Source organism: Rosa chinensis, chromosome 6, assembly GCF_002994745.2.
Source record: "Rosa chinensis cultivar Old Blush chromosome 6, RchiOBHm-V2, whole genome shotgun sequence".
Lineage (NCBI taxonomy): Eukaryota > Viridiplantae > Streptophyta > Magnoliopsida > Rosales > Rosaceae > Rosa > Rosa chinensis.
Genome location: NC_037093.1, coordinates 39,825,776 through 39,853,184, shown reverse-complemented (window position 1 = coordinate 39,853,184; position 27,409 = coordinate 39,825,776). Strand labels below are relative to the sequence as shown.

The following is a 27,409-nucleotide window of genomic DNA, read 5'->3' as shown; positions in this document are numbered from 1 at the left end:
AAAATAAGTTAAACTACATTAGTGGGCATGTAAGTATTTTGTGCGATCCAAAATAAGATGCTAGTGAGCGGTTATGAACATTTTAGTATTATGTGTATTTAGGGTTTATGGTTGACCATGTAGATCGAGAATCAAACTATGACGAAAAAAATTAAAACTTTGATCATAACTATTTCTTTATGTCATGATAATATCTAACGATCGAATTTGATAAATTCTATTTCCTCCACCTTGTTCGTTTTGAAAGGTATATTTTTCACTATTATCAATAAACATGCTAGACAACTTGGATAAGCGTATAAGGATTTTGTGCGATTTACAAATTATTAAAAATTGAAACATTTAAAATTAAACAGTAAGTAACTTGGTACTATCAGAAAAAAAAAAACAGTAAGTAACTTATTAAAATTAAAATGCTTATTTTTTTGAATTAAAATAGAAATTTCTTTTATTTAAAAAGTCTATCTCCACTATTTTTTTGTTCGATGAAAGAAAGCCTTTCTCTACTATTAAAATCAAAATGATTACTTATTTTTTCTTAGTATAAAAATTAAACATTGATAAAAGTTAAACAAATTAAATTTCCCTTTACCCAAAAAAAAAAAGAATAAGCTATATTTGCAGCCCACGTGGCTCGAACCTTTGCAGCCAACACATTTGCTAGGTGTCTTCACCTCCATGTCAACCAACCTTGACATCAGTCATTCATCCAACCACATATAAGAAGCAGTAACTGATGCAACTAAACATAATTTACTATATACCAAAGATGAGTAACTGTTCCTAAGCACTGTTCTTAAGGGGCCCGATTTGAAGCGACGCTTTTGCCCCTGGTCTTTTTTGTCAAATACGCTGTGTCATTGGTGTAGTGCGTTGTTATTCGACAGTGGCTATTGTGAGGTTGGCTTTTTGCAATCGAAGGGAGTAGAGCAGAGGAAGGCGATAGAAGGCTAGAAGCTATTAAATTGTTGGGATCATCACGGGAAGAAGGGAAGAGATTGGTTTCTGTTCGGTTTGGATAAGTGGTCGGCTGTTGGTTGCGTGGATTGTGAAAGGTTTAACATCGAAGGTACTAAGGGTGTAGCTGCTTTTGAATTGATATGGGTTTTCATGTTTCAGGGATATTGTTTGTTGTGGAATTTGTGATTTGAGTAATTGGCTGGAAGAGCTTGGAGGTGAGATTTTGATGTTTCGGCGATTTGAAAATTTCTAGATGTTTGAGTTTTCATTGGGGTTTTTGCGGTCGTTGCTTTTGAATTGATATGGGTTTCATGTTTCAGGGATATTGTTTCATGTTTCAGGGATATGAGTTTCATGTTTCATGTCGATTTGAAAAATTTTGGTCTTCAATTAATATGGTTTTGATTTTTTTGGGTGATTTGTTTGTTTTGGGGTGCTGATGATTATTTTGTTTTGATTTTGTAGGTTCTATGCAAAGGAGAGTCTCAATTGTTTTTCTGCCATGGTTCCTGTATCTGTTATTTGCTATTGGTTTCGTGTTCTATTGTTATTCAGGTATGGAGTCAATTGTGTTGTTGTTGTTGTGGTATAACGAACATTGTGATCAATGATTATTAGTGTAGTTATCACAGATGAAAGGATATGTGGTATGAAAGTGAAATTTCTGTGTATAATTCCATTCTTCTTGCTGTTTTATCAATTTTCGTAGGTGAATTGAGTGTAATAGATTCTTCGTATGCATACACATGTGTTATCTATCATGATGCTTAGAAATTACTTCTCATTTCTCAAAATGCTAGAACCTCTTCTGGAAGAAGTTTTACGACTTAGATTAGTCAACAAACTATTTATAACACATTTCTGCTGCATAATAGATAATTATATACCAAACTTTGTATCAATCCAACTTATTTATAAATTTTTTATTAATTTAACTATCAATGGTAAATCAAAAACCAAAGGAATTTAAACATTGTAAAAGTGCATACTATAATTAAAAGAAGGCTACAATAAAATCATAAACTTTATTTCCTTCTCTGTTCTGTTTTCTCATTTATAAGAAATAGACAAATCTAGTTCTGTATAGCTGTAGGTTTTCCTACAATGTTTCAAAATAAATAGGTTCTGGAGTTTAACATTCTTATGTTAGCATCCTAATGTCAGATTCCTTAAAGCAGAAAAAGGTCAATACCAATAACGAAAAAAAAGAAAAAAAAAAAGGTAAATTGAAGAAAGTAAATCAAGCCAGCATTCAGTTACCCCTGTTTCACTTGCCAGGAATAGTGTACCTTCATTCTTACATTTCATATGTTACTGATTAAATTTGATTGTTTGCTGACATTCTCTGTCATCTGCTTTCAGATTGGAGAAGCTTTTCTGGATCCTAAATCACTATCATCATTCTGAACTGGAATGATATACTATATTGGTAAATACATGTATCCCTACTTTACATTATTGATCTTATAAATGTTGCAAATTTTTTGTCTTGGATTTTGTTTGAAACTGATTAGTTTTAGTTGAATTGGGTATGTTCTGTCATTCTCAAATACTTGGTTGTAATAATGGGTTTCTGATTCTTAAGTATCTTTTCAGTTTATTTTGGTAAAGAAAATTAGGAAAAAAAAGGGTTCTATTGGAGAACAAAATTTCCCTACTGCTTTTCCATTGGGGTTTGTCAATCAAGTAAATCAAGATGGTATGTTTCTATTGTTTAGATTCTCGATTTCCATTTAATGTTTAAGTGACCCTAGTGGGAACAATTACAATAGTTGATTTGAGTTCTATACATATATTCATACATGTTAACAAAACATGAGAAAGTATTCTGAATTCAAGTTCCATTATAGTGGCAAACAAAATACTTAGATCAGGTAATTCTTCTAATTCTTGCTCTGTATGCTTTTGAATCTGGGTATTGTTTGTGTTTTCTATCAGTAAGTAATTCACTCCCTGCTTCTTTAATTTCTTCATTTGGCATAAACTGTGCTCCTCTTTTTCAGCTGAAATCTGTTTTATGTATGAAATTTGATGAATTTGACTATGAAGGTTTTTTTTTTGGGTTAATTACATATAAGTGCATCTTTAAATGTTTTTTTTGTCATAAGGCCACCAACTAGTTTTTTCCCTCATAAGGCCACTAGATTTTAAAATGTGTTATATTTTGGATATAAAAATCTAACATATTTACATACATGCCACTAGAATAAAAAAAGTCAACAATCACTCTCTCTCTTCTCTCCGGCGAGGTCTCCGGTTAACTCCGGCGGGACTCCGGCCAACCTCCGACCAACTCCGGCGAGTCTCCGGCCAACTTCCGACCAACTCCGGCGAGTCTCCGGCAAACTCCGGCGACCAAAAAGATCTATCACTAGCAATAAAAGCTACTGTCACTAGCAACAAAAGCTACGCTGGTGAGATTTCCGGCGAGGTCACAAAAACTACTATCACCAACAACAAAAGCTACTGTCATAAACAAAAGCAACGATGGTGAAATTTCCAACGAGATCACAAAAGCTATGTCACCAGCAACAAAAGCTATTGTCACCGACACAAAAAGATACTCTCACCAACAACAAATGGCTACTGTCACCATCACCAGTAACAAAAGCTACTCTTACCATCACCAAAAGCTACTATCAAGCAAAACAGAAACTATACTAGCCAACATCAAAACCTACTCTCACAAAAACCAAAAGTACTACCAAGTAGAAAAAAAACTACTTTCACAGACTAAGAAAGCTATTCTCAAAGTCTAACAAAGCTATGAAAATGAAAAGCTACTTCTATAGTTTTAAAAATCTACTACCATAGTTGTGAAAATATATTACAATGGATGTAGAAAGCTACTGTTACTGTGCTAAAAATCCATTATAATAAAAGCTACTAACATCAGCTTAAAAAGACACTAACAGAGACATAAAAAGCTACTATCACTTCGTTGAAAAACTATTATAACAGTTATAAAAAGGTACTAACGTGAATTTTGATTAAACACGAAATTATTCATATTGACATATCTAGTCAATCCCACCAGCTTAATCACTTACTAATCAAAGAAACAAATATTCCAATATCAATCTTTCTCTTTCAAGGTCAGAACAAGTAGCTTATCTTCAAGGTCAAAACAAGTAACTTTATGTGCATAGAACATGGAGAAATCATTCAACATATGCATAGAACATGGAGAAATCATTCAACATATGCTCAACATATACTCAAATTCACACCAAAAAACGACGTCGTTCGAGAGAGGGGCTTACGAGACGGAGCGGATTCGAACCAGACCTCGCCATAATCTCTCAGATCACCTCGTTGTAATCGTCGTCGAACCAACAGTTCGATCTCATGAAACAAATGCCTCTGAACTCGCTCCTCCACACCTTGGAAAACGCTGTATCTGCCGGAGATCACAGTGCTGGGAACTGAGGGAGAGACCATTGGTCATCACCGTTAAACATCATTTTTCGTCGGTCCAAATCACCGGAGCCTAGCTCCAGATCCACGACCTCAACTCGCATACCAGATCCACGACCCTAGCTCGCATACTAGATCTTGTGGACGACAAGGATGACGATCTGGTCGATGCAGAAGATGGAGGAGACTCTGACCGTGGTCGATGAAGCCATTCCCTCCGGTGATGCACACCACCTCCGGGCAGCCCGACGACCAATTCGAACAGTGGAGAGGCTCGATCACTCTCTCCCCGCTTGTGGAGAACCAGATGCTTCGGGGAACTAGATGCTTCGAGCCAGGTTCTAAATCCACTCGCTGTTTGATGATCGGTGCTTCGCCGGCGAGATCGTGAGGTCCTCAACGTTGTCAGGTCAGTTTGTGAAGGGGAGGGAGGGAGGGGGAGAGAGAGATATGAGAACGCGATCTGTTTAGCTCTATCGTAGAAGAGAGAGAAAGGGGGTTGAGGGCAAAATAGGAACAACACAAAAAGAAGCTGATGGTTTTAGGCTCTAAAGTGGCCTTATGTGTACAAAAAAGTTTAAGTGGCTTTATGACTAATTAAAGTCTTAAAATGACACTTATATGTAATTTGTTATTTTTTTTTTTGGTGGCCGCTTCTATTATTCTGGAATTTAATCTTGATTTCCTCGAATGTTCTTCATCTTTTCAGTTTCTGGGTTTACTTCCTATACAATAATATCTATGTATTGTGTGAACTTCACAATTGAAATTTAGATAGAGTAATAGAGTCAAAGATGTAGATGCAAGTTTCTTTTCAACCTTGATGTTAGACCTCCCCCAACCCCCTTCACAAAAAAAAAAAAACAGAAAGAATGTAACTCATATTTTGCTTCAATAAGGTACAAAACATCACTCAATTGTTTCTTCGTTGTTTTATAGGATGAGTATTTCAAAGCATATTATGCTGCTTTAAGAAAAATATGAGAAGAAGAAGCAGCAAAGAGTCGTTAGGTTGGCATGAAGTCAAAATTTGAAGATGAAGAGCAAGATAATGTTGACTGTGAAGAGGCTCCAGTTGCAGGTTCATGTCATTATTTGACAAATTATGTTCAATTCCACTTGATGTTTGATTCGAATTGTCAACCTCCTTTTGTCGAAGAACAATGAAAAAGGCCAGTTGATATATACTTTCTTATATCAAATTAATGTGCTTGAATATTGCTGTGTTGCACAATGGTCTTATTGGCATCATTTTTTTTTCCAGTATTTTTCCCTACTCATTTGACAAGGTCTCCTTTGTAATACACACCCCAGAAACATTGGTATCTTGCTGGTCATTAGATGATTTGAATTGAGGGAATATTGTTGGGCTGGAAATGGAGGTAATCCTATAAAAGAGCGCAGCTGAACTTCATATCCTGTAACTAAGCATATAAACATGATATAGTATATCCCTAAATTAATTCACAATTAGCTAGATATACATGGATAGTGTATGTATGTATATAAATTTATGTCACACAAAAGTTCACATGGTTAGTTTCAACTAATTCTGTGTCAATATATGCAATCTCAGATGCATGAGAGCTTTCCAACTATTGACAAAAGGACATGCAATTCTCAAAAAGAGGCTCAAGGCTTATTTTCAGGTGATGATTGATGCCACTCAACTTTAGTTTTTTATTTTGGTGTATATATTGAAATTCAATTGTGCTACATGAATAACGTTTATACACGTCTCCCGAACAGAATAAGGACAAGTATGATGTTAGAGATTCGTATGAGAAGAAAGCTAAGGAGAGTTCAAAGTCGATCAGTAACTAGAGGCCGAGCTTGAACTTGAACTTCAGAGGTTAAATGTCACAACTTTTACAATTTCAATTGTTCTCTGCCTGTTTATGCTGCTCATTTTATCAAATTTCTAATTCGTACAGTTCACTATTTATGCAATATACTGAATGAGAATTAAAGTAAATTCCAGTACTTTCTATAGTTTTTTACATTCTGTATATCTGAGTTGCTTATAATTTGCTCGCAAGTTGATTTTTAGAAAATGCTTTAAAATTTATACAACACATATATACTGTTCAAATAATATATCATTGTTCAATTACAACATATATCCTCCTTTAAACATTTTAATCATACTTGAGTAAACAGTTCTTTCTTTCTTTCTTTCATTTTTTTCAATATTGTTTATAAATTTAGTTCAACACAGATTCTACATTTGACTATATTCTAACAAAATATATACATCACAGGAAGAGATTGTCTATTGCAGCACTTCAATCCGTAAATTTCCAACACATAATGGTTGGTGGTATAAAGGATGGGCAAGCTGTTTCCGACAACTAAAATTAAGTAAAGGAAAATAGCGGTGAACTCATTTGTGTACACCATGGCATACAGACACCTCATCCCTGGTCAAATAATTAAACTCTTTTATCTCTATCTCCCACTATTTTTTTTAATTTTGAAGTTCATTGAACTTTGCAGCAATCAACTCAGGAGTTCCTTGCTATGTTTTGTATATAAATTCAAATATAATTAGATTATGTTAATTCACCAGAATTCATTGCTATATTTTCTGATTCCTTCTGTTTTTTCCTCTGTATTTTTTCCTGTATGTAAACATTTCATATCTGAATCAACTAAAACTGTTCCTCAAGAAATTAATACCACAAGAAGGTAGCCAACTTAATTAGTTTTAAATTTTGTTTTTAGTTATGAAATTTAAGGAGTTACACTAATTTCACTAAAAATCTGAACACTGTATCTCTCTGTTGAATTATTGGATGTGATTTGGATTTACATTTTGGCTGTTCATTGGTTTTGCTAAGACTTTGTGATTGTGTTATATTAACCAAAAAATTTTCGCTCTTTTGTGTGAGCTGAGATTGAATAATGAGTTTGTATTCTTTGAAGGCATGAGGTAAACAATACACCTCTGATTTGAAGGGTTTAAGTGATTAAAAATCTGATCATTTTCAGGGATAGGTTTTCAAAATTGAAATGACATGTGACATTCTTGCTGAACTTTTTCAGTTCTGTTCATGCTTATGATATTGATGATACTCTTTATGAGTTTTATTTACAATGATTTCAAGAAACTTTTGTTCTTGGTGAGTTCATTGCTTCTATTAAGCTTTGTGACTTAATTTCTATGCAGTATTCCCTTTTGTGGTTTTCAACTAAATATTTTATACCTTACTGTTATACTATTAGTATTTCTTAATTTTGTAACAAGGAATGATATTAAAAATCTATTATACTATACATTGCAGTTAGTTTTTCTTTTCCACTCTAACTTATTCTCAAAACAATCATAACAAAATAAATAAATAAAAATAATAATAAATAACTTTTCTGCTTTACATGCAGTTACAGAGTCCACATGACCATTGAGGATGCTGATAATCAAGCAACAGTTATGCTGATCGGAAAACAAGCAGAACAATTCTTTGGAAGCAGTGCAGCTGCAACTACAGCAACTATTCTTTTTGTACAAGTGCAATCAACCAATTAGTTGGAGAGTATGTTGTACAGCTCCCAACTGGAGCAATGACTTTTTTTCAACAGACTTCAGTAACAACTTTTGCTAACCAACTCCAACATCTTCCGCAGCTGCAACCCAAACAATCACCTTTTCAACAATTGGAGCACTTACTATATTGAACAACCTCAAGCAGCAGCTTTTGTTAGATTAACTTATAACATTTTTGTATAGCTAGCAAGATTGTACCAGTTCCAATTCAATGCACTTGAACTAAAATGTAAAGTATGTAAAAACTGTTTCACAATTTCAGTAATATATAATAATTTCCTTTTTGTATTTCATCAGTCTAATTTGTTGATAAGAACAAATTCTGCAACAAATTTGCCGCAGCAAAGCGCGGGTAGCTTGTCTAGTGGTGTCTGTTCAATACTTCGATCTCTCTCTTCCCCTATATTCTACCCATCTCTCGACTGGAACTTGCAGCAGCTCCCAAAGCTTGTTGGATAGGAGAATACGCTGTAGGTCTCAAGTGTGGTTGTTGGGGTTATACTGGAGCTCAATGGAGGAGCCGATATAGGCTTCGGTGATTTCTTCTTGGCCTACAACTCCAGTGTAGCGGCAGCGTCCGATAATGGCCTCGAAATTGATCAAGAACTTGGGACATAGCAACTCGTCATCAGGTTTGATAAGGCCCTGAAAAGACGTACGGCATGAATTGTCGCCCAACAATTCAAAGTAGTCTCTGGACAAGGCCATATATGTGTTTATGAACAAGAAATGAAGAAAGATGAAGATGATAACACGAGCCTTAGCCCCTTTTACCTTGTTTCTTATATTACATTAATACCCTCAGCTTTCTACACTAACGGCAGCTACTTTACTGATAACGAAAGTTAGCTTTGCAATTACACTACTGTCCTTGTAATTCAAATCGTGTGGACGTGAGCAAGCCACGCTGGACGGGCCCACGAGGGCGCACCCTACGTAGGGCGTATTCCAGCCGCTCCCTCATTTATAAGGGATGAACTTTCCGCCAATAGCTTTGCCATTAGCCCACCTCTGAAATTCTCAAAGGAATCATCATCCAGTCCATGCTACAAATGCCAACGTGCAGCTTTCAATAAAAAATATCCAATGCAGAAACAATAATCATGAAATATTATTGTGACAATGCACAAGTAAGAAAACAAAACTACTTAAACATAGAAGTAGAACTCGACAAGATCAGATCCAAAATAATTGTCCCACAAACTATAAATGCCTTGCATATCTTGCATTATGGAACCTCAAATTGCAAGACCATAGGATTATCATCTTGGTTAAAAAAAATAATAATAATAATTAGTAGAGCATAAGAATTACAATTCTTATGAAATGTTGATTCAAAAAGATGGCTGTCATCGCTGATGAGGCAGGATGGGTGCATGTCCATATTAGTTGGGAGGCCCAATTCTAATTAGGTGCCCAAACTGACTCAGAAGCCCATATCAATTATGAGGCCCAAACCAATTATGACGGCCAATTGGGTGTCCACAGTTTTTGAGAATGTTGCTTGGATCTGGCCCCTTTCGTGGACCAGAAATGACAAGGTCCGCCCCGGATTCCACCCTGGAATCCGAAGTGGCCCTGCTGGACCCACCTTTAAAGAAGGTTTACCAAAGATTTCGGCATAACCTTCCTTAAAAATGGGTAACCCAAAACCTGTAGAATTTCAATTTCACTTCTAAACAACCCTCCCAAAACTCCTGGAGCCACCCTGCTCCCAAAACCGCACAACTTCACAATTTAGAGTACCAAATTATCCAATTAACTCAAAATTACAACCAAGTCAAAGGTTACAATAATAATACACAGAATCTCAAGGTTATCAGAGCAGTCTAGAACCAAAAGAATAACGATACACATAGTAGGTTAGCAAGTAACCTACGAGGGATAGGTGACAGCGGTGGTGCTAAGCCTCAACTCCTAAAGCCGAACAGCTACACTGCGAACTGGGCATTTGAAACCGAAGGGCCCAGGGAAAAGTATATAAAAACGTTAGCGTGAGTGGACAAAAATAAATAATTGAAAGAAAAAGGGTTTTATACTTTTCCACATTTATCTCAATAAAACTCCTGATGCATGCAATAATTAAGAAAAGACCGACTAGCCCCGCTAGTCAAGAACAACAACAAAAGAACATGGGGAAAATGGGTTCACCATACGGGAATGGAGCCCCTCAGGCTCAACCTACCCTCGACTGCCACTCACACATAGATTGTGCAAGGAGGAGAACTAATAACCTCAACTTCCATTCACACAAAGATTGTGTGAGGAGGAGAATATCACCTCTACTACCACCCACGTGAGGAGGAGAAAGCTACCTCACTGCCACTCACAAACACAAAGTAAGTGAGGAGGAGACCTATTCACATGACCCGCGTATGGTGAGGAAGAAGATCGTAGAAAGCCAATAAATCTGTATAGTTTCCCCACATATCTCACGAAATAAGAATCCAAGTGTATAAAGACGTGACCCCGCACGCCAAGATCATCTCAAATTCAAAGTAAATAGGCAGAAATAATATTATTCGTAAACCGGAACAAAATCCATTTCCAAAATCAACAACAAGGCATTCTCAATGCCAAAACCGAAGTCGATAAAAAAAAGAGGAAATACAACTCCATCGAAATCCCATTTTGAAACTCCTTTAAAAGTCTCAAATCGAAATAAAATATAATTAGAGAATAATTCCGGAAATCACCTCGGAAATAAGATAATTTCACCATTAAGATTATAACTCAAAAGCTCGGAAACGAATCAATAATCAAAGTATTAATATGAGATAATACGAAATCAATTTATAATCTCATACTCGAAATATAAATTGATGAATAAATAGAGCATATTTTTTTTTAAAATAATGCATGCATCAATTACTTAAAAACAAAAGTCCACTCACAGTGTACGGCTAATCCTGCCGTCGATCCGAACCCTCCTCGAGGGAATCCTCCTCACGTCCTCTAAGTGGCCGAATCGAGCCGGTGAAGGAAAGCCCCGGAGCTCCAAGAACCCTTCGATGGGAATATGGCGGCCGGAGGTGGCCGGAATGGCTGGAAATCGGCAAAATCCCAAAACTGCAACCGGGGAGGAATTCCCTTCGATCCGAGCTTTTCCGGCCAAATCGTCCAAAGATACCTCCACAGATGTGACCGGAGGAAGAAACCGAGCTTGAGGGTGGCCGGATTACGTCCTGGGTCGGCCGGAGGAGGAAGAAACCGGAGGGGAAAGAGATCGGGCCGAGAGGGGAGAAAGAGTCGGGGAGAGAGAGAAAGGAGAGTTACCCGGTTGGGTAGATTTCCCAAAATAGAAATCTACCAACAGTAATTTCCATATATATATAACTTACCATGAACAGTAAATTCTACATTTTTAGCCATAACTCTCACATACTAAGTCCAATTTTTACGTACTACATATGCACGCGCTCGGTTTAACGTCCCCTACAACTTTCATGAAGAACATTTTCTCAAATTTTGACCGGAACAAAAAGTCGACTTTTAGGGCCACTAAACGTACTGGAACGATAGTAAAAGTGAAAATAAAAGTCGTTTACCGTCCAAATGACTAGTAAACGGGTAATTGAGATACGGGACGTTACAAGAAATATGGGCTCTAGTTCCTTAGGGTTTCGTATTTGGGACCCCCGTGGCGTCATTCAATAAGCTACGTTTATGTTTAACTTTTTTAGTCAGCAGATTATGATGTTTTCTCTTTACATCTTGCTAATGGAAGCTTCTGGCGCACCGCAATTGAGCGCATTGGCAAAGGAAGTTTTCACACAAAATTATCTCTTTGTAGAATAATGTTGTAGTTTGTTAGGCTCCTTGTTTAAGTGAGCTTCAATGTCTTAAGCAAATAGTGGAAGATTCCCGTTTTCTGAGAAATTTGTAAGTGTCATTATGGCCTACGATTATCAATGAAATCTTCATTTACTAAAAAAAAAAAACAAACGAGAACAATAATTCATCTTTCTAGCAAGCATGAAACGAAAATTGATGAAATTCTTATTAAAAAAAAAGAATATCGAAAAGGGAAATAAATAATTCAATCCTCCATGGAGGAAGCCTGACATTATAGCCAGTAACACCAAAATAACGTAGCTACGAATTATGAAACCATTATAGAGATGGAGAAAGCAAAACGATCTGATCACCAAAATTTCTATTCTACCGAACCAGCATAAGCACCATAGCTGTTTAAACCCGAAATGGGATACTCTTGATGAACTGAATTCATCAGAAGCACCTAAAACTCCTATGGTATATATTGATGAAGCTTTTTTCTCCACATCCCAAAGCTCCTTAAAGGTTCCGTTATTTGCAGATCTTGCTGACTATGTTTGGTGCAAAAGCAGGAATTGCCACAAGAAAGCTACCATTGTTATTACTGCATGTACTAATTATTACCATCATTTGCCAGATCAGTTTGAAGCCATACATCGCTTCCTATGGACGCGTGTTGGTACTTACAGATCAAAGACCAATTATGAAACCATAGGTGATATGTCCATCGAACTAGAGAAGTAGAGTTGTAGATTATTATTTATTTTATGATTTAGGTTTTGAAATTGGGGTTAATAGTTTTTTTTTTTTTTTTGGACAAAACGAATGCAAGTGTTCTTGTTCAGAAGATGGAGTTCTTATTCTTCTGGTACGTCTTGTTAAATTTTGATCGTGTAATATTTGTTCTAATCCAATCTTCTATTTTAGTTCTCTTTCATAATGAAAATTTTATTTTATTTTATTTTAATTTTTTTCTTGGGAAGAAATTTAATGCTATGTTATTAAGGACAAATATTAATCAGAACTATTCAATATTTTTATAACTAAGGGCTCAAAAGAAGTGTAAATTATGGTGTCAAATAGGCCTGGCATTTAAATCCGTAACCCGCAAACCCACATTATACCCGCACAAACCTGCCAGTTTATTAATCCAGGCTAAAAAAAGCCCGGACTCAAAAAACCCGCAAATTAACTGATTTTGCGGGCTAAACCCATTGGAACCCTTTAACTCAAAATCTTTCCCAAAAACCCATTTCCCATTACCCATACAGGTTCCCCATTTTTTTTTTTTTTTTTCAACCAGGGTATTTTTATAATTTTTCTTATTCCCCATGAGGATCCGACAGTTGGATCTTCGTATAATTGTGAAAAGACAATTTAAAAGGATATCCGTGAGGATTCTACCGTTGGATTGTCGTATAATTTTGTTAGGATGATTCTAAAGGCGATCTGGGACGATCCAACCGTTGGATCTTCGTATAATTTTGCAAAGATGATTCAAAAGGCGATCCGTGAGGATCCGACCGTTGGATCGTTATATAATTTTGTAAGGATGATTCTAAGGGCGATCCGGGACGATCCAACCGCTGGATCTTCGTATAATTTGAGAGGATGAAATTAAGGGCGATCCGTGAGGATCTGACCGTTGGATCATCGTATAAATTGGTAAAGATGATCCTCTAGGTGATCCAACCGTTGGATTGTCGTATAATTGTGATTTGTGAATTATTTTTTGTCAAAAAAGGTAAGGAAAAAAAATCTAAAAAGATAGAAAATAAAAAATTTCAAAATAGAAAACCAAAAAAGTTCATATAGAGAAAATGGCAAATGAGGGGTTATATACATAAGTCTTAATTGGTTTTAATTGCTTTGATAAAAAGTTTTTTTTTTTAAAATGTTTATGGGTTTTAACGGGTTCCAACGGAAAACCCGCAAACCCGCCGGGTTTGGCCCGCGAAGCCCGTTAAGCTAACAGGTTCTTACGGGGTCGACCCGTTAAGAACCCGCACCATACCCGCACTATACCCGCATGTTGCCAGGCCTAGTGTCAAATAGTGTGTCCATTAATCCGGACCCTTTTTTTTTTGGTATCTCAACATCACAATTTTACAATTTACCCTAAAAAAAAAAAAAAACTTAAGATACTGAAAAATGAAACATAGAGTGTGTATTGTAAAATAGGGAGTGTGAATTTCACTTCCCTTGCATTATTGGTGAATAACTTCTAAATTCCTAATGACGATTTCCAAATAATTTGTACAATGAATAAGATAGGCACAAGGCATATGGCTATATCACTATATGGCATGAAAAAGTCATTTAACGAAGGTCTATGATTGACTAAGATGGAAATTTATTGAAGAAGCTACAAGAGGAACTGGATTCATTGGAGTTTTTCAACTTATAAATGTATTGTGTGAGGTTGGTGGTAAATTACAAAATGGTACTAAGAGCATCTCCAATGAAGATACCAAAAGTAATATGTCAAATTCAAGTTTAACAATTTATGTGGCGGGTTGCCAATTTGGATACTCTCCACTCCATCCCATGCTCTAATTCATTTTGTTCTCTCATCTTTTATTATTTTTAGGTTAAAACTCTCAAATGATATCCAAACTATCACGAGATGCACTTTTTAGTACCTACAAATTTTTTAGGAGTCTAGTGGTACCTATTTTATCTATGTGTTAGCCCCCTAGTACTTCCATCAATTATTCTGTTAAAAATGCTTATTTTGCGAATCCACTGCTGCTAACATGCGTCTCTTGGACACTGCTTACTCGGATTTGGTTGCTTGATCGAGGAAGCTATTGTTTGGCGGCGTTTATATTTTGACGACTAGCAGTGGTATGACAAGTCGACAGGGTTAGCATTTGAGGATCTGATGTCAGTAATGAAGGAGATGAGTCTAAGGTGCGGGTTTGTGAGCAACAAGAGAGACCCTCGTCTTTTGTTAGGCTTGGGCCCTTTCAATTGGGCTTGATTGCGGGCGTGATTACCATGGGCTTGAGCTTGGGCTTTTCCCAACTCAAGGCTGCTGAGTGCTCCAACTCTAAGGGGAAGAAGTTCGTATTTGTCTAGTTGCTTATTAATTTTCTTCTAGTCTATACCAGTAAGAGCTATTCTATAAGCCTTTATAGAAGATAGAAGTATTTACTAGTCATCGTACTACAATTACATGCTCAGTGTTGGGTAGTAAGTAATCTAGATTGCTTATGAAGCCGAAGTGTCTTTGCTTAGGTATACACTGGCTCTTAGCGCAAAAATGTTTAAAATAAGTACCGTCTCTTGTACTATCTAACCTTCAGCTAGGGTCATATTAATACTTTGATTCCTTCAGTTGAAAACAAAAATGAATGTAATAAGGCAGTGCATACTAAAAATGCGTTTTTATTTGCTATATTCAATATTTTGAGTTGATTGTTCGATGAACTAAAATTTGATGTATTATAAATTTCAATTAATGCATTTTATTTTCTTGAATAAAAATAAAAATTAACTGGGTGCTTCTTTCATATCTCCATTATTAACATTTACCTCACAGCATTTTTGAATTTTTTCTTTCTTCTTTTACCCTCACACCAAACAAAACAAAAAACCACAGTCATCCCCCTCCAAGTTCCAAGTAGCCAACAAATCAACCATCTAAACCTTCCCGGCGTAGGCACCATAAGCTCTTTAATATATGCTAATCAAAATAATTCCTTGTTAATCTGATTAATTAACATTGAGGTCATTGTTTTAGCGTCAAAAACTGTTATGGCTATTAAGCTTTGCGTGTATGATATCACGGGAATCATAAAGCAAGTTTTGCGAAGAGCACAGCGAGAAGTGGAGGTGTGAACAATGCTCCAACAAATACGCAGTGCAATATGATTGGAAGGCTCATATGGAGATCTGCGGCACCAGAAAGTATAATGGGATTGCAAAACCCTGTTCTCTATGTAGACTTTAACAAAACTTGATTGATTCTATCTTTTAAGGTATAAGATGATAATTGCATGCTTGGAGGTATTCTATTATTATACAAGTGTAATTATTTTACATTTGGATGCTTGCAAACGGAGAGTGCAGAAGATAGCGAGAGAAAGAGGTAAAAAAAGAGAGGGTAGAAACACTCAAAATAAAAAAGTGGAGAGAAGGGTGTAATCGTAAAAAGAACAGATAGAATCAAACAAACTTAGGCGACAATTGGGCCTTGTGTCTGTTTTTCTGCTGTTTTCAATTGCTTAGCGGGATTACATAGCTCTTAAAAAAAAAAAAAAAAAAAAAAACTCAGATGTGACTCACTACATGTCTAAAAGAAAACTCACTAGATGTCTAAAAGAAAACTCAGATGTGTTGACTCTCTCTAAAAGAAAACTCACAAAGAAACTCAGATGTGACTCTCTCTAAAAGAAAATTCACAAAGAAACTCAGATCTCTAAAAGAAAACTCACAAAGAAACTCAGATGTGACTCTCTCTAAAAGAAAATTCACAAAGAAACTCAGATCTCTAAAAGAAAACTCACAAAGAAACTCAGATGTGACTCTCTCTAAAAGAAAACTCACAAAGAAACTCAGATGTGACTCTCTCTAGAAGAAAACTCACTAGATGTCCAGAAGAAAACTCAGATGTGTTGACTCTCTCTAAAAGAAAACTCACTCTGAAGGAATCTTCCATGCTAAAATGGCTAAATGTCACATCATGCATCCTCAATTGAATATTTGAGTTAACATTATATTATATAATAGCATGTGAGCACTTTCCGGTTCCCATTTCCACGATCCTGCATGGTTACATGACACCGTAGCACTCTATATATAGTAGACATGCATCATGCCTAGGCCTCCTCCAACCTAGTTCAACGGTGTAATCGAAAGAGAAAGATGGATTGTTTGATAGATTTGAGGTACGCAATTCCACTGCTCATAAACCTCACTCTTCTCTTCCTAACCTCCCAAGACACAGAGTCAGGTGATTATGCCTTAGAACTGGGCATCTTCCCCCAAAATCGTCACCCCTTTATGAAACTGGCATATCTGTTTCTTGCCATTATCTTGCTGCTCTTCCTCTTTACCTCTTTCAAACTTCGTCTCACGGCCCGATCAATCCATTTTCGAGTCGGGGATTTCTCTGGTCCTTTTTGCATCTTGTTGCTGGCCTCAATCATGTTACCAGCATCTATCTTCTGCTTTGTCTTCCCTATACTTATAACTCTGACTCCTTGGTATCCATTGCTTATGAATGTGTTCAAGCACATCATCTGCTGTATTTATCACACCCTTCTAGTCATCCCTACTTTTGTTGTCATTTACACAACCACTCAACATGAAGAAAATGAAGATCAACCAATAGATCCTCAAATTCTTCAAGTTGATGAGTTGATTATTGATATTGAAGAGCAAGCAGTTGATGAAGAGCAAGAGTAAGTAGCTGAACATGCCCCTGCACAGTTTGAAGTCAAGTTTGTTTTAGTGAGGAGGTTGTTACTCTATTAGAAATAAGAGATTAAATCTTATAGTGATCGAGGTTAAATCTTTGATATTTATAGGCACACTTGATCTTGCAAATTCATTGCTTTGTCATTTTTATTTTTTGTTGAGTAAAATATGTTGTTTGATTAATGTTTGACTTGATGTAGAAGGTTTGCATTCAAGATGTTGTGGCTTTCATGTGTGTGTATATTTTGAACAACCAACTTCCCAGGAAAAATCCCTAGTAGAAACATGCTCTGGCCACAGCACAATAACCATGATAAAACCTTTTTTTGTCACACGCCGGCCCCACAGTTTAAAATAATATCCATCCATTTGGCAAGAAAGGCCAAAAAAAAAAAAGAATAATTTTCTTAAGGGATTGCATGTTTGATTCAAGTCCTCCTTGTGATGATCCAGGCGGGGATCTCAGTTTTACTCGTCCTTCAAATTCTCAATTTTATGGTTAAACAATTCAGCACTTTCCACCCCCGCCCCTCCTTCAATCTCTCGTTCTCAACGCTCCATACGACGTTCGCTCCAGATTTCGGAAAAATAAGACGCTTGCTTGCTCAGTTGCTCTAGCCTCTACTCTCTCAAGTCTCTTTTTCGACAAAGTCCTAAGAGGTAAGATTAGGTATTTCTAAAGCAAATTTTTATCTAGACCCAGCAAATCAATTTTGTATGAAAATACATTTATATCCTCATACGAAATGACAATAATAGTCATGATAAATAAACATAATAACAAAAGAAACCATAAAGTGTAAAACTCTTTTTTCTATTTGTACCCAGTAGTTCACTGTGTTTACGTTGTTACGTTGTTATGTTGTTTCACTTTCCTTTATAATTTCTTCAAGGGTTAAAATAGCCCAAGCAAGCGGCGCATGTAAGCAGACAATAGAGAATTCAATCAGGGATAAGCTGCAACCAAGTACGACGTAATCCTTAAAAGATTTTCTAGAAAGTTGAACAGGAAAGAGTGATACAAGGGCATGCAATGCAATCCAAAGATTGCAACTGTTCGATAAAGTTGGCAGGTGAGATTTTCTAGGTATGAGTTTTGCTGGGTTTAATTGAAAATAAGGGCATTGTTGGAAAAGATGGTGGGTGTAATTATAAATTCTATTTTTTATTAGGTGTAAATTGATTTGCTGGGTCTAGATAGAAATTTGCCGGGTACATTTAGGAAGACCCGTAAGATTTCATGTTTCTGATATCTTTCATCTCTCTCTCTCTCTCTCTATATATATATATATATATATATATATATATATATATCTTAATCTTTTCATTTCCTCCTCTCCATCTCTGGGTTTGGGTACTTGGGTCTTTGTGTCTCTCTATTAAGTAACTGGGATTGATCTGTTTTCTGAGTTTGGGTACTTATCCTCTCTCTCTCTCTATTAAGTACTGGGACGGATTAATTTCTGTGCAAAAGAAAACAATAGACCTCTCCACAAAGTCTCCAAAATTTTGGGAACTTAATTAAATGCCTATTTTATTCGTGTACATGAACCATGATACTAGTACTCATGACATGTTTCTAATTTTGAGACACTAGTAAGATATGCTTTGCTCACTGTTTCTAATATCTTTGAATTAGGAAATCCTGGCTCTGCCTGTGCTTATTCGGAATCACCTCTCTCAAGGATCACCTACACAAGCTCTCCTCGTCTACACCCAAATTCGTCGGCAAGGCATCTACAGTTGGGGTGTGCTCCCCTTGATTCTCAAGGCTTGTGCTGCTCTTTCCTCAATAAACCACGGGAAATCGGTGCACGCAGAGTGTGTCAAGGCTGGTGTGCATTGTGATGTATTGGTTGGCACCTCATTGGTTGACATGTATGCGAAATGCGGGGACGTTTCTGAGTCCCGGAAAGTGTTTGATTATATGCCTCAGAGAAATGTGGTAAGTTGGAATGCCATGATTGGTGGGTACTGGAGAAATGGGGATGCAGCATCTGCGTTGGTTTTGTTTGAGGAGATGTCAGTGCGGACGTATGTGACTTGGGCTGAGATGATCACCGGGTTTGCAAGGACTGGAGATACTGTTAGCGCTAGGCGGTTTTTTGATCAGGTTCCACTGGAGTTGAAGAATGTGATTACGTGGACTGTGATGGTTGATGGGTATTGTAGCAACGGGCAGATGGAGATGGCGAGGCAAGTTTTCGAGGCAATGCCCCGGCGCAATCACTTTGTTTGGTCGTCAATGATTTCTGGGTATTGCAAGTTAGGTGATGTTGAGGAGGCTAGGATCGTTTTCGATAGAATCCCAGTCCGGAACTTGGTGAATTGGAATTCGATGATATCTGGATATGCGCAAAATGGGTTTTGCGGGGAAGCTTTGAAAGCGTTTGAGAACATGCAAGCCCAAGGCTTTGAGCCAGATGAATTCACTGTTGTGAGTGTGTTATCTGCATGTGCTCAGTCTGGGCTATTAGATGTTGGCAAGGATATACACAACATGTTGAGTCATAAAAGGATAAAGCTCAATCAGATTGTTCTCAATGCACTTGTAGACATGTATGCAAAATGTGGCGACTTGATCAATGCAAGGTTGGTCTTTGATGAGATGGCTGAGAGGAACAGTGCTTGTTGGAATGCTATGATTTCAAGCATGGCTATTCATGGACAGTGCAAGGAGGCTCTTGAATTGTTTAGCAGAATGGAGGATTCAAATGAAAAGCCTGATGAGATAACCTTTCTTTCTGTTCTGTCAGCTTGTGCGCATGGAGGTTTAGTAGATGAAGGCATGGAACTTTTCTCCAAGATGCAGAAGAAATATGGTTTGGAAGCAGGAATTAAGCATTATGGGTGCTTAGTTGACCTTTTGGGACGGGCTGGAAGGTTAAGAGAAGCTTACGCTTTAGTGAAAAGTATGCCCATGAAACCCAATGACATGGTTTGGGGGGCTGTGCTTGGAGCTTGCCGGATTTATATGGATATGGAAATGACAGAACAGGTAGCCAAGGATATTAGCACCCAAAATTCAGACAATCAGTCGGGCGATAATTCACATTATGTGCTTCTGTCAAATATTTATGCTGCTTCTGATAGATGGGAGAAGGCTGAGAGGACGAGAATGGACTTGGTAAACGTAGGCTTTCAAAAGACACCTGCTCACAGTGCATTTATGCCCTGCGGCGCATAGCATGGATGCCTTCTCAGGGTAAATCATGCTCTGTGTTGAGTAGACTGTAGACCAATTACTAATTCCAATCAGTGAGCTGTGAGCACAACTCTACCATAAAACTGTTGGTGGCATGGTATAGTAGTAAAGCCACTAAGCACTATGATGGCATAAGAGAAAGGCTTCCATCCTGGTTTACACACCATGTAAAAGTACAATTAGATGGGATTTGCTGATGAAAGAGATGGTGTGCTGGGAATTGAATTCCGCAGAATGTCAGGCTCAACAGTTGTTTAATATAAGCAAAAGTGAAGCAGTCAATTTGGGATGTATAGGCATTGAGTATAACTGGAATGGCACTACACAGACTTGCATTCTTTTCCTCGTTGTATAGTACAAGTATGAAAACAAAACAACATTTAAATTTTCCTATCTCGTCTTACAAAAACTCAGACTACCCGAAAGGAGTCTGCTATCTTCTTCAACTCTTTGTAATGCCTCTTCCATTGAAGACCTACAAAATCCAAAGCAAGTTTAGTTACTGTCTCAAGTTATGGGTATCATTTAGTCATTTCTTTTATACTAAAGCATGTCAAAGTAGATAGTACGCTTACCACTTCCAGTTACATTAAACAAGTACAGGCGATTCCCTGCTGCAGTTGCTGTGATCAGAACATGAGGTGGCTCCAACTCATACTGGTAATATGTTCTTCCAGAATCTTGAACAACATTTATGCTCATTACCTTCCCTTCCACATTCTCCCCTATAACTTCTGGTCCAAATGCATTGATCACCGTCTCTGGACGGCCAATTTTTTCAATTGTTGCATCTCCATCAAGATCTGTGCGTAACAACTAAAGTTAAGCTACCAATATCTAGAGATTGGGTTACGTAGTAAAACAGGCATGCATCACATTGTGTCAAAACTCACTATCTGCAAATCTCAGAACAGGAGCAACAATGACCGACAGGCGTCCCTCCTTGGCGCTGCCAAATCTCAGGTCGATCTCTGTACCACCAAGATCAGCTATTGATACTGGAACCTGCTCCATGGTAAATGGTAAAATAGACAGGTATGTAAAATGAGGGCTGCTTACATACTCTAGTTTGAAAAAGATGCGTGACAAGGAAAACTCAGATCTTTTTATGTGGTTTAGCAGCACAAATATCATGTACAAATATATGCTTTTGACACGGTGGATAAGATTATCACCTCTTCCCAATCTTGAGGAACAGAGAAGATATAAGGGATGATAGGGCTCCAACCAACACCGTGCCCTCCGGACTTCTCATCTGGTCTGCGGTATGTCCTCCAACCTGTCTAAGCATACACTTACCCAATGAAGGAGACCATATACGCTATAAAGCAAAAGCAAATGTAATTTGAAGGGTTCCAATTCTTTCAGTAGAGTTTAATACATGAAGGGATTGAACGATACCAACCTTGTTCATCTGGTTCGGACAGACCGGGAATCCTTCCTGCTAGAAGACCCTGTTTAATCACGGCCAAACCCTCTCCTGGAAAACCCAACACTGCAGAGGAAACCAATGAAGCTCCAGACAGCACCACTGATCTTCTCTTCAAAATCCCAGAGACTTTCTCAGCTTCTCCATTAACCAAACCGCTTTCTCTTGAACTCGCTTCGGATTTTGTGCTGCAAGCTCCATGTTCGAGTGAAGATTGAACAAGCAAATTGTGGGAGGGGATTGCTTTTGGCTGATAAGTCCAGGCAAAGCTGCAGCTGGTAAACAAGGCTGCTCTCATCTCCTCTACCACTCTTGCAAGCAGAACAGAAATGAGACTTGCTGTGATATATACAGGATTCAAGAGCAGAAGCTGTTGTGTCAGTTTTTTCTAGTAATTTAGGAACAAGAACTGAAGAAGTGTTTGTGAAAGAATGTTGTAGAAGTTTGAGGTTCTCAAAGCTTCGGCTTCTTGAGCATTTGTGGTGCACAATTTTGCCTTCAATATTTTCATTGCTTCAAAACTGAACACGTGGCATTTCATATCAGTTGTGGATTGTGATAGCTCCGGGGTCAATTTGACTACCATAAGGAAAGAACAAGTCATTTTTCACTGGAGACCATGAAAATCAGCTGACATATTTGTCGTCAAATTTTTTTGCTTCTTTTCAGTAATTACCCTAGGTCCAAATTCGAAAATCGAATGCAAATAACGTTTAATGAAAGAAAAAAGAATAAAATCGAGTTGTGCCTACGGAGCCCCATTAGACATTTAGACGAGCCTGATAGACAAAGTAACAAAAAGATAAAACATTGAAAATTAGGCAGACCTCAAAAAAATTCAGTATAGTTTAAATATATTCTGCAATATCATTTTCTCAGAGATGTTCTACATTTACATCTGCAATATCATTTGCTCAAAGATGTTCTACAATTACAACATGGGAAACCCTGGAAATTATATCACTAAGAATGAAAAGAATATCAATAAACAATATACAACAAAAATTAGGACTGTTGAAAAAGGAAAAGATGAGCGCAAATATGAACTTTGGAAATGGATAAAGAAAGTATAAAAGGGGGCCCTAATGTTGCATACTCAAGGCAAGGGCATTGGAGGCCTCCAATCAGAAAGCTTGACCAAGTCTCTATTTACAATAGATCTGTCGTGCAGCCAGAATGTTTCAGTTGATTGATGAAACAACCTGACTTTTCTCTGAAGTTCCCAAAGAATTGCATGCATTGCAGAACATGAAGCTGATTCTGAAGCATAGGCCCATAAACATCTTACTTGTCTACCACGGCTTATCATTCCCTCTATGATTTCATCTGTGGGAAAGAAAAAGTCAACAACCAAGACACAGAACACAAAAGTTCATATGCTGAAAACTATAACCCATTCTTTGGAAAGATGCTATAGTATACAGTAACCAAACCAAGATGTGAATGGAATTCTGCATTTCACCTGATATTGACTCTAGATACTGCAAAAGCTCGGGACCTATTCGAGTTGACGGCCACTTAATTGATATCTGGGTGTAATCAACAACATTCTGGAAAGGAAGTTCTACTTCATCCGATAATATCACTGGGACGCACTCCTGTAGCAGAACCACAAAAATTATTTCTTCAGTACTGGTATAATATATGAATATATACACATGAGAGAGAGAGAGAGAGAAACCACAAAGAAAGACTCATAAAAACGAAGAGTCCAAGATGACTCCCCACGTGGAGCCAGGCAGAACTTGGCGTTGCGCAGGTGTTCGAAATACTCTATCTTTCCCAATTTATCAGGGCCACTGAACTTCAACTCTGGAGATTCCAACTGTTCAAAACATCAGTACACGAATTAAAGGTATTCCTACTTCATGAACTAACATTGAATGTGTCGAATGAGACAAAACCAAAATGATATAACATGGTATCAGTGATTTAATAAGGAAACGGAATCCTACTTCATAAAATAGTACATATAATTATGAATATCAGCAACAAGAAAAGGACCAGGTCGTTGACAAAATGCAAGTGCTGTAATTAAATCACAGCTTAACATCAATGCCTTTAATCTGAAGTAAAAACCCGAGCACCAACAGGATCGAAGAATGGTTAGAACTTAGATATGAAATCGAAGGTCATATTTCTTGCCCTCAACAGTATCTGATATTCCAGCATAACAGTTTCAAACATTACAAAGAAAATGTTTGTACTTATAAGTTACACCTATTGAGGCGCATCAATCATGCTCCTCTGCTTTGAAAGTTTTCAATAAGAAGCATATTTTATTTGTCCACAGAAAACATCCGGTGTAAGTAAAACATCATAATAATCTTAAGCTTCATGATCAAACTAAACTCCACATTAAAGCTGGAATGTGGATGACAATGATAAATTCCACAGATGAGATAACCTCCTTCAGTCACTTACAAGGAAATAAAGTGTACCTTATCTGGAAATTTCTGAGAAAGCTCTATCAACTTGAGGCGGCCAGCCTTTCCTTGTGCACGACCTAAATAGTTAGCAAGATACTTCCGCTTCGACAGTGGCAAAGGGCGGACCAGGGTGGCACCATTTGTAGTCATCCCATCATCAACATTCCCAGGAATGATGATATCTTTCCACGTATTAAAGGCACTTGTATCTTTCTTATCAGTCCGGTCACCCTGCACTAACATATGAGTTTACTATGTTTATGTCATTATTCCCTCTAAACAATTATCTGTGCCAAACTAAATTCTTACAGCAGAACATGTTAAAATCTACAAATGAAGGCCACTACCAAACTAATTGAAATATGAAAAAAACAAACTGTCCCAAAAACTTTCAAGCCATAAACAAAGAACAAGAAGAAGAAGAAGAAGAAGAGAGAATGAAATGGCAGAAGTCCAAGATTTCATTTCTTTTCAGTGCATAGAATAATTTTCATTCTTTTCATTACATCATTCAGGCACATCCTTCTTCTAATAAAACATACAAAATACATGGGGGAGAGAGGGAGAGAGACTGCTTGTCTTGATAGTCTAATATGTTAATGTCATACTCAATCAGGAATCTGGACCAAAATCATTCAACTCTTGTTTGAATATATGATCTAGAATCACAATCAGGTAATATAACATACAAGACATCTAACTAGAAAACATGACTTATCTAAAAAATAGTAAAGTGTGTGTCTATAAGTGTCAACAACCTCTATTCTATCAATTGTATATTTTCATTGGGAACATAAGCCATGCTGCAGCCCAAATTGTTTGAAATATGCTATTTCTTTCACTTAGCTCTATTTGGTAAGTTATATTGTATTTGAGATGTTATAGTAACCTCTGTACTCACCGGAAGAATACAATTTATTTCCCATTCAAGCAAGTGTTGGAGATGTTAATATCCCTTGACTTGAAGTTATCTAGAATAAACTTTATTTATTTTAAGAACTGTAATACCATCTCACATTATTCTAGTAACTATTATCTACAACTGTACAAAGATGGTATCTACGTAAACCATTGTATTTTCAAATTTGTAAATAACTAAAGCAGAAAATACATGCTGGAATAAGTAAATACCTCGGGGGTAAGAATAATGGAACGATTGATGAATTTTGCCCACGACATAAATAAATGAGCACCAGCTCCACTGCATAGTAAAGCATGAAAGTGAGCATCAATAACAAAAACTTCTGGCAAAGTTAGGAGAAAGCATAATTTATGAAGATCAAAGTTTACCTTGGAAATACAAAAATATGATCACGACCACCAGATCGCCTGAAATACGGCATTTGACTCAACACCTGTAAGTATTGAACGTGTGAGCATGACAAACAACCTATTACTCTATAAGCAAAACACTGGATGCAAAGCAAGAACAACAGACACCCAAGACTTATATTTCAAAAAAAAAAACCGCAATGACTTTACCTTCACATATGTCTGGTTAATCTCTATATCATTAAGACCACCCAACATTCGAACACATCTTGCATACGCCGGCACAAAAAACAGGTCTGCTTCCTCTTTCTTCCTCGTTCGGAATCTCGATTCTTGCAGTAGCCTGTGTATTTTCACCTAAATTCAAACAAAATTTCTCCTCATCATTTCGAGATTTAGTTTTCTTTTTCTCCATTTAACAACATCCTCAGCAAAACCTCAGACCTCGAAACCAATTTAAATCTTGCTATGAAATGTAACAGTTCCAAGCAAAGAGCACTAATTAATCCTCAAATGAACTAAACAGTAAAAACAAACAACATGCAATTCCTCCATAGTTGCAGGAAGTAACTGATTACCGCAGTTGATCGAACTAGCAAGACAACAAATGCTTTTTTTTTACCTGAGTGCCCCACTGGCCTCTCAAGCAAGAGGTGGAGTCAATGGCGCCATCCCTGCCGGACATCAAGGCCTTGAGGCCGTCGATCTCGCGCTCGTCGTAGACGTAAATCTTGAGGTCGACGACGGGGCCGTACCCGCGGTGGGGCCACAAGAGGTCTCCGGCATTGGTGACGTGGACGGCGCTGCGTGAAGCGGTGACGGGGGTGAAGAAGGAGCAGGGGAGTGAGGAGCGTTCGAGGAGCTTGGTGAAGAAGACGGTGGTGGCTACCAAGAGGAGGAGGAGGGCTCCGATCTGGTGCTCGCGGGTGCACAGAGGCTGTCCGCTATATGGTCGGGCTTTGCTGTTTACGCTTCCCAGCATGACTGCCGGTGAGGAAGACGGAATCAGATGTAGAAAAAAATATATATATTTTACATATTAAAAGGGAACAAAACTATGTCAATTGATTATAACGGGGTGTCAATTGATTTACACACGTTAAGCCTGCGAGGATATTGATCCGACGTACATTGATATCAGTCATGAATATTTTGGCAGAGACCTCTTGTGGCCCAACCGCGGAGGATGTCAGTTGTCAATGTTGATCTGACCTACATTGATATCAGTTATGAATATTGATCTAACAGTTGATTACTTGATTTGGAGAACGTCTTCCATGCTCCCAGATTTGCATGTATTTGAATCAAAGTTTGAATTAAACCCAGATTCTGAAGCAAATGTCCGTCTGAGTATCTCAGTTTCAGGCAAAACCGATATTCTCTATTACCTTGTACAAAAAAAAAGTGAAGCAAATTAGATGTCCATAACTGTCGGTCAAAATATGAAATGGAAAGGAAGAGATATTTGTGAGTGATGAATTTTCTCGTATTGATTCAATAGTGTAAATGGGGTTATATATACAAGTCATACACTACTACATTACACATCTTGATCTCCAAGTAAACTTGTTCTCCGAGTGTACTTGTTGATAAAGTAATCTGGGGTTCACATGGTAAAGCCCATGGTGGCCTGACCTTCGATCCTTCATCAAGTTCTCCGCTGCAACTTCAATTCTTCAAAGATTCTCCGCTGCAACTCCGATCAAAACCCTAAGTTTCTCCTCTTCTTTCTTTGTTCTTCGTTTTCCTTGTTCAATTACTAGTAGAAAACCGATATTGTTCAAGAAATCAAGCAAAACCAACAAGAAACTACCCTTTAGAATCATCAAATTACCAGTCAAAAAGAAATCTCTCTACTTGCAGATCTACTCTGCTTTGTTCTTGATTTGTGAAAATCTGTTCGTGAATCAAGATTTGGGGCTATTCGATCTATAGTTGTTTGTGTTGCTCGT

The 27,409-nt window shown here is 37.4% G+C and overlaps 3 protein-coding genes and 2 long non-coding RNA genes across 10 annotated transcripts; 3 read left to right on the top strand and 2 right to left on the bottom strand.

Annotated features, from left to right (window-relative positions):
- The first annotated feature begins 774 nt into the window (after nucleotides 1-774).
- Nucleotides 775-6,738, top strand: LOC112174139. 2 transcript variants are annotated; one of them, XR_002925858.2, is made up of 9 exons: nucleotides 775-1,069; nucleotides 1,120-1,175; nucleotides 1,426-1,515; nucleotides 2,323-2,389; nucleotides 5,317-5,458; nucleotides 5,642-5,759; nucleotides 5,954-6,026; nucleotides 6,127-6,229; nucleotides 6,639-6,738. It is a non-coding gene; the product is annotated as an uncharacterized LOC112174139 (long non-coding RNA). The 2 variants fall into 2 exon arrangements; XR_005801934.1 differs by lacking the exon at nucleotides 5,642-5,759.
- On the top strand, nucleotides 6,737-8,212 carry LOC112174138. The gene is made up of 3 exons (XR_002925857.2): nucleotides 6,737-6,800; nucleotides 7,759-7,910; nucleotides 8,002-8,212. It is a non-coding gene; the product is annotated as an uncharacterized LOC112174138 (long non-coding RNA).
- A 9,342-nt stretch (nucleotides 8,213-17,554) lies between these two features.
- LOC112174623 (pentatricopeptide repeat-containing protein At3g21470) lies at nucleotides 17,555-20,574 on the top strand. 2 transcript variants are annotated; one of them, XM_040509510.1, is made up of 2 exons: nucleotides 17,555-17,782; nucleotides 18,762-20,574. In XM_040509510.1, exon 2 carries the CDS (start codon nucleotides 18,999-19,001, stop codon nucleotides 20,307-20,309), a length of 1,311 nt encoding a protein of 436 aa, XP_040365444.1. In that variant the 5' UTR covers nucleotides 17,555-17,782; nucleotides 18,762-18,998; the 3' UTR covers nucleotides 20,310-20,574. The 2 variants fall into 2 exon arrangements, with proteins under 2 accessions (XP_040365444.1, XP_024168194.1); XM_024312426.2 differs by lacking the exon at nucleotides 17,555-17,782 and adding an exon at nucleotides 18,454-18,537.
- A 23-nt stretch (nucleotides 20,575-20,597) lies between these two features.
- LOC112174624 (psbP domain-containing protein 4, chloroplastic) lies at nucleotides 20,598-22,222 on the bottom strand. 2 transcript variants are annotated; one of them, XM_024312427.2, is made up of 5 exons: nucleotides 21,733-22,222; nucleotides 21,503-21,606; nucleotides 21,221-21,332; nucleotides 20,903-21,130; nucleotides 20,598-20,802 (listed from the first exon to the last, which is right to left on the bottom strand). In XM_024312427.2, the coding sequence occupies exons 1-5, from the start codon at nucleotides 22,052-22,054 to the stop codon at nucleotides 20,738-20,740; spliced, it is 831 nt and encodes a 276-aa protein (XP_024168195.1). In that variant the 5' UTR covers nucleotides 22,055-22,222; the 3' UTR covers nucleotides 20,598-20,737. The 2 variants fall into 2 exon arrangements, with proteins under 2 accessions (XP_024168195.1, XP_024168196.1); XM_024312428.2 differs by having other exon boundaries at nucleotides 21,503-21,610; nucleotides 21,733-21,874.
- A 351-nt stretch (nucleotides 22,223-22,573) lies between these two features.
- Nucleotides 22,574-26,911, bottom strand: LOC112172715 (probable beta-1,4-xylosyltransferase IRX10L). Of its 3 annotated transcripts, none has more exons than XM_024310175.2 (9): nucleotides 26,556-26,911; nucleotides 26,080-26,441; nucleotides 25,668-25,814; nucleotides 25,476-25,540; nucleotides 25,317-25,386; nucleotides 24,198-24,416; nucleotides 23,438-23,581; nucleotides 23,219-23,354; nucleotides 22,574-23,082 (listed from the first exon to the last, which is right to left on the bottom strand). In XM_024310175.2, the coding sequence occupies exons 2-9, from the start codon at nucleotides 26,437-26,439 to the stop codon at nucleotides 22,853-22,855; spliced, it is 1,371 nt and encodes a 456-aa protein (XP_024165943.1). In that variant the 5' UTR covers nucleotides 26,440-26,441; nucleotides 26,556-26,911; the 3' UTR covers nucleotides 22,574-22,852. The 3 variants fall into 3 exon arrangements, with proteins under 3 accessions (XP_024165943.1, XP_024165944.1, XP_024165945.1); XM_024310176.2 differs by having other exon boundaries at nucleotides 26,588-26,911; XM_024310177.2 differs by lacking the exon at nucleotides 26,556-26,911 and having other exon boundaries at nucleotides 26,080-26,501.
- Between the last annotated feature and the right edge of the window lie 498 nt (nucleotides 26,912-27,409).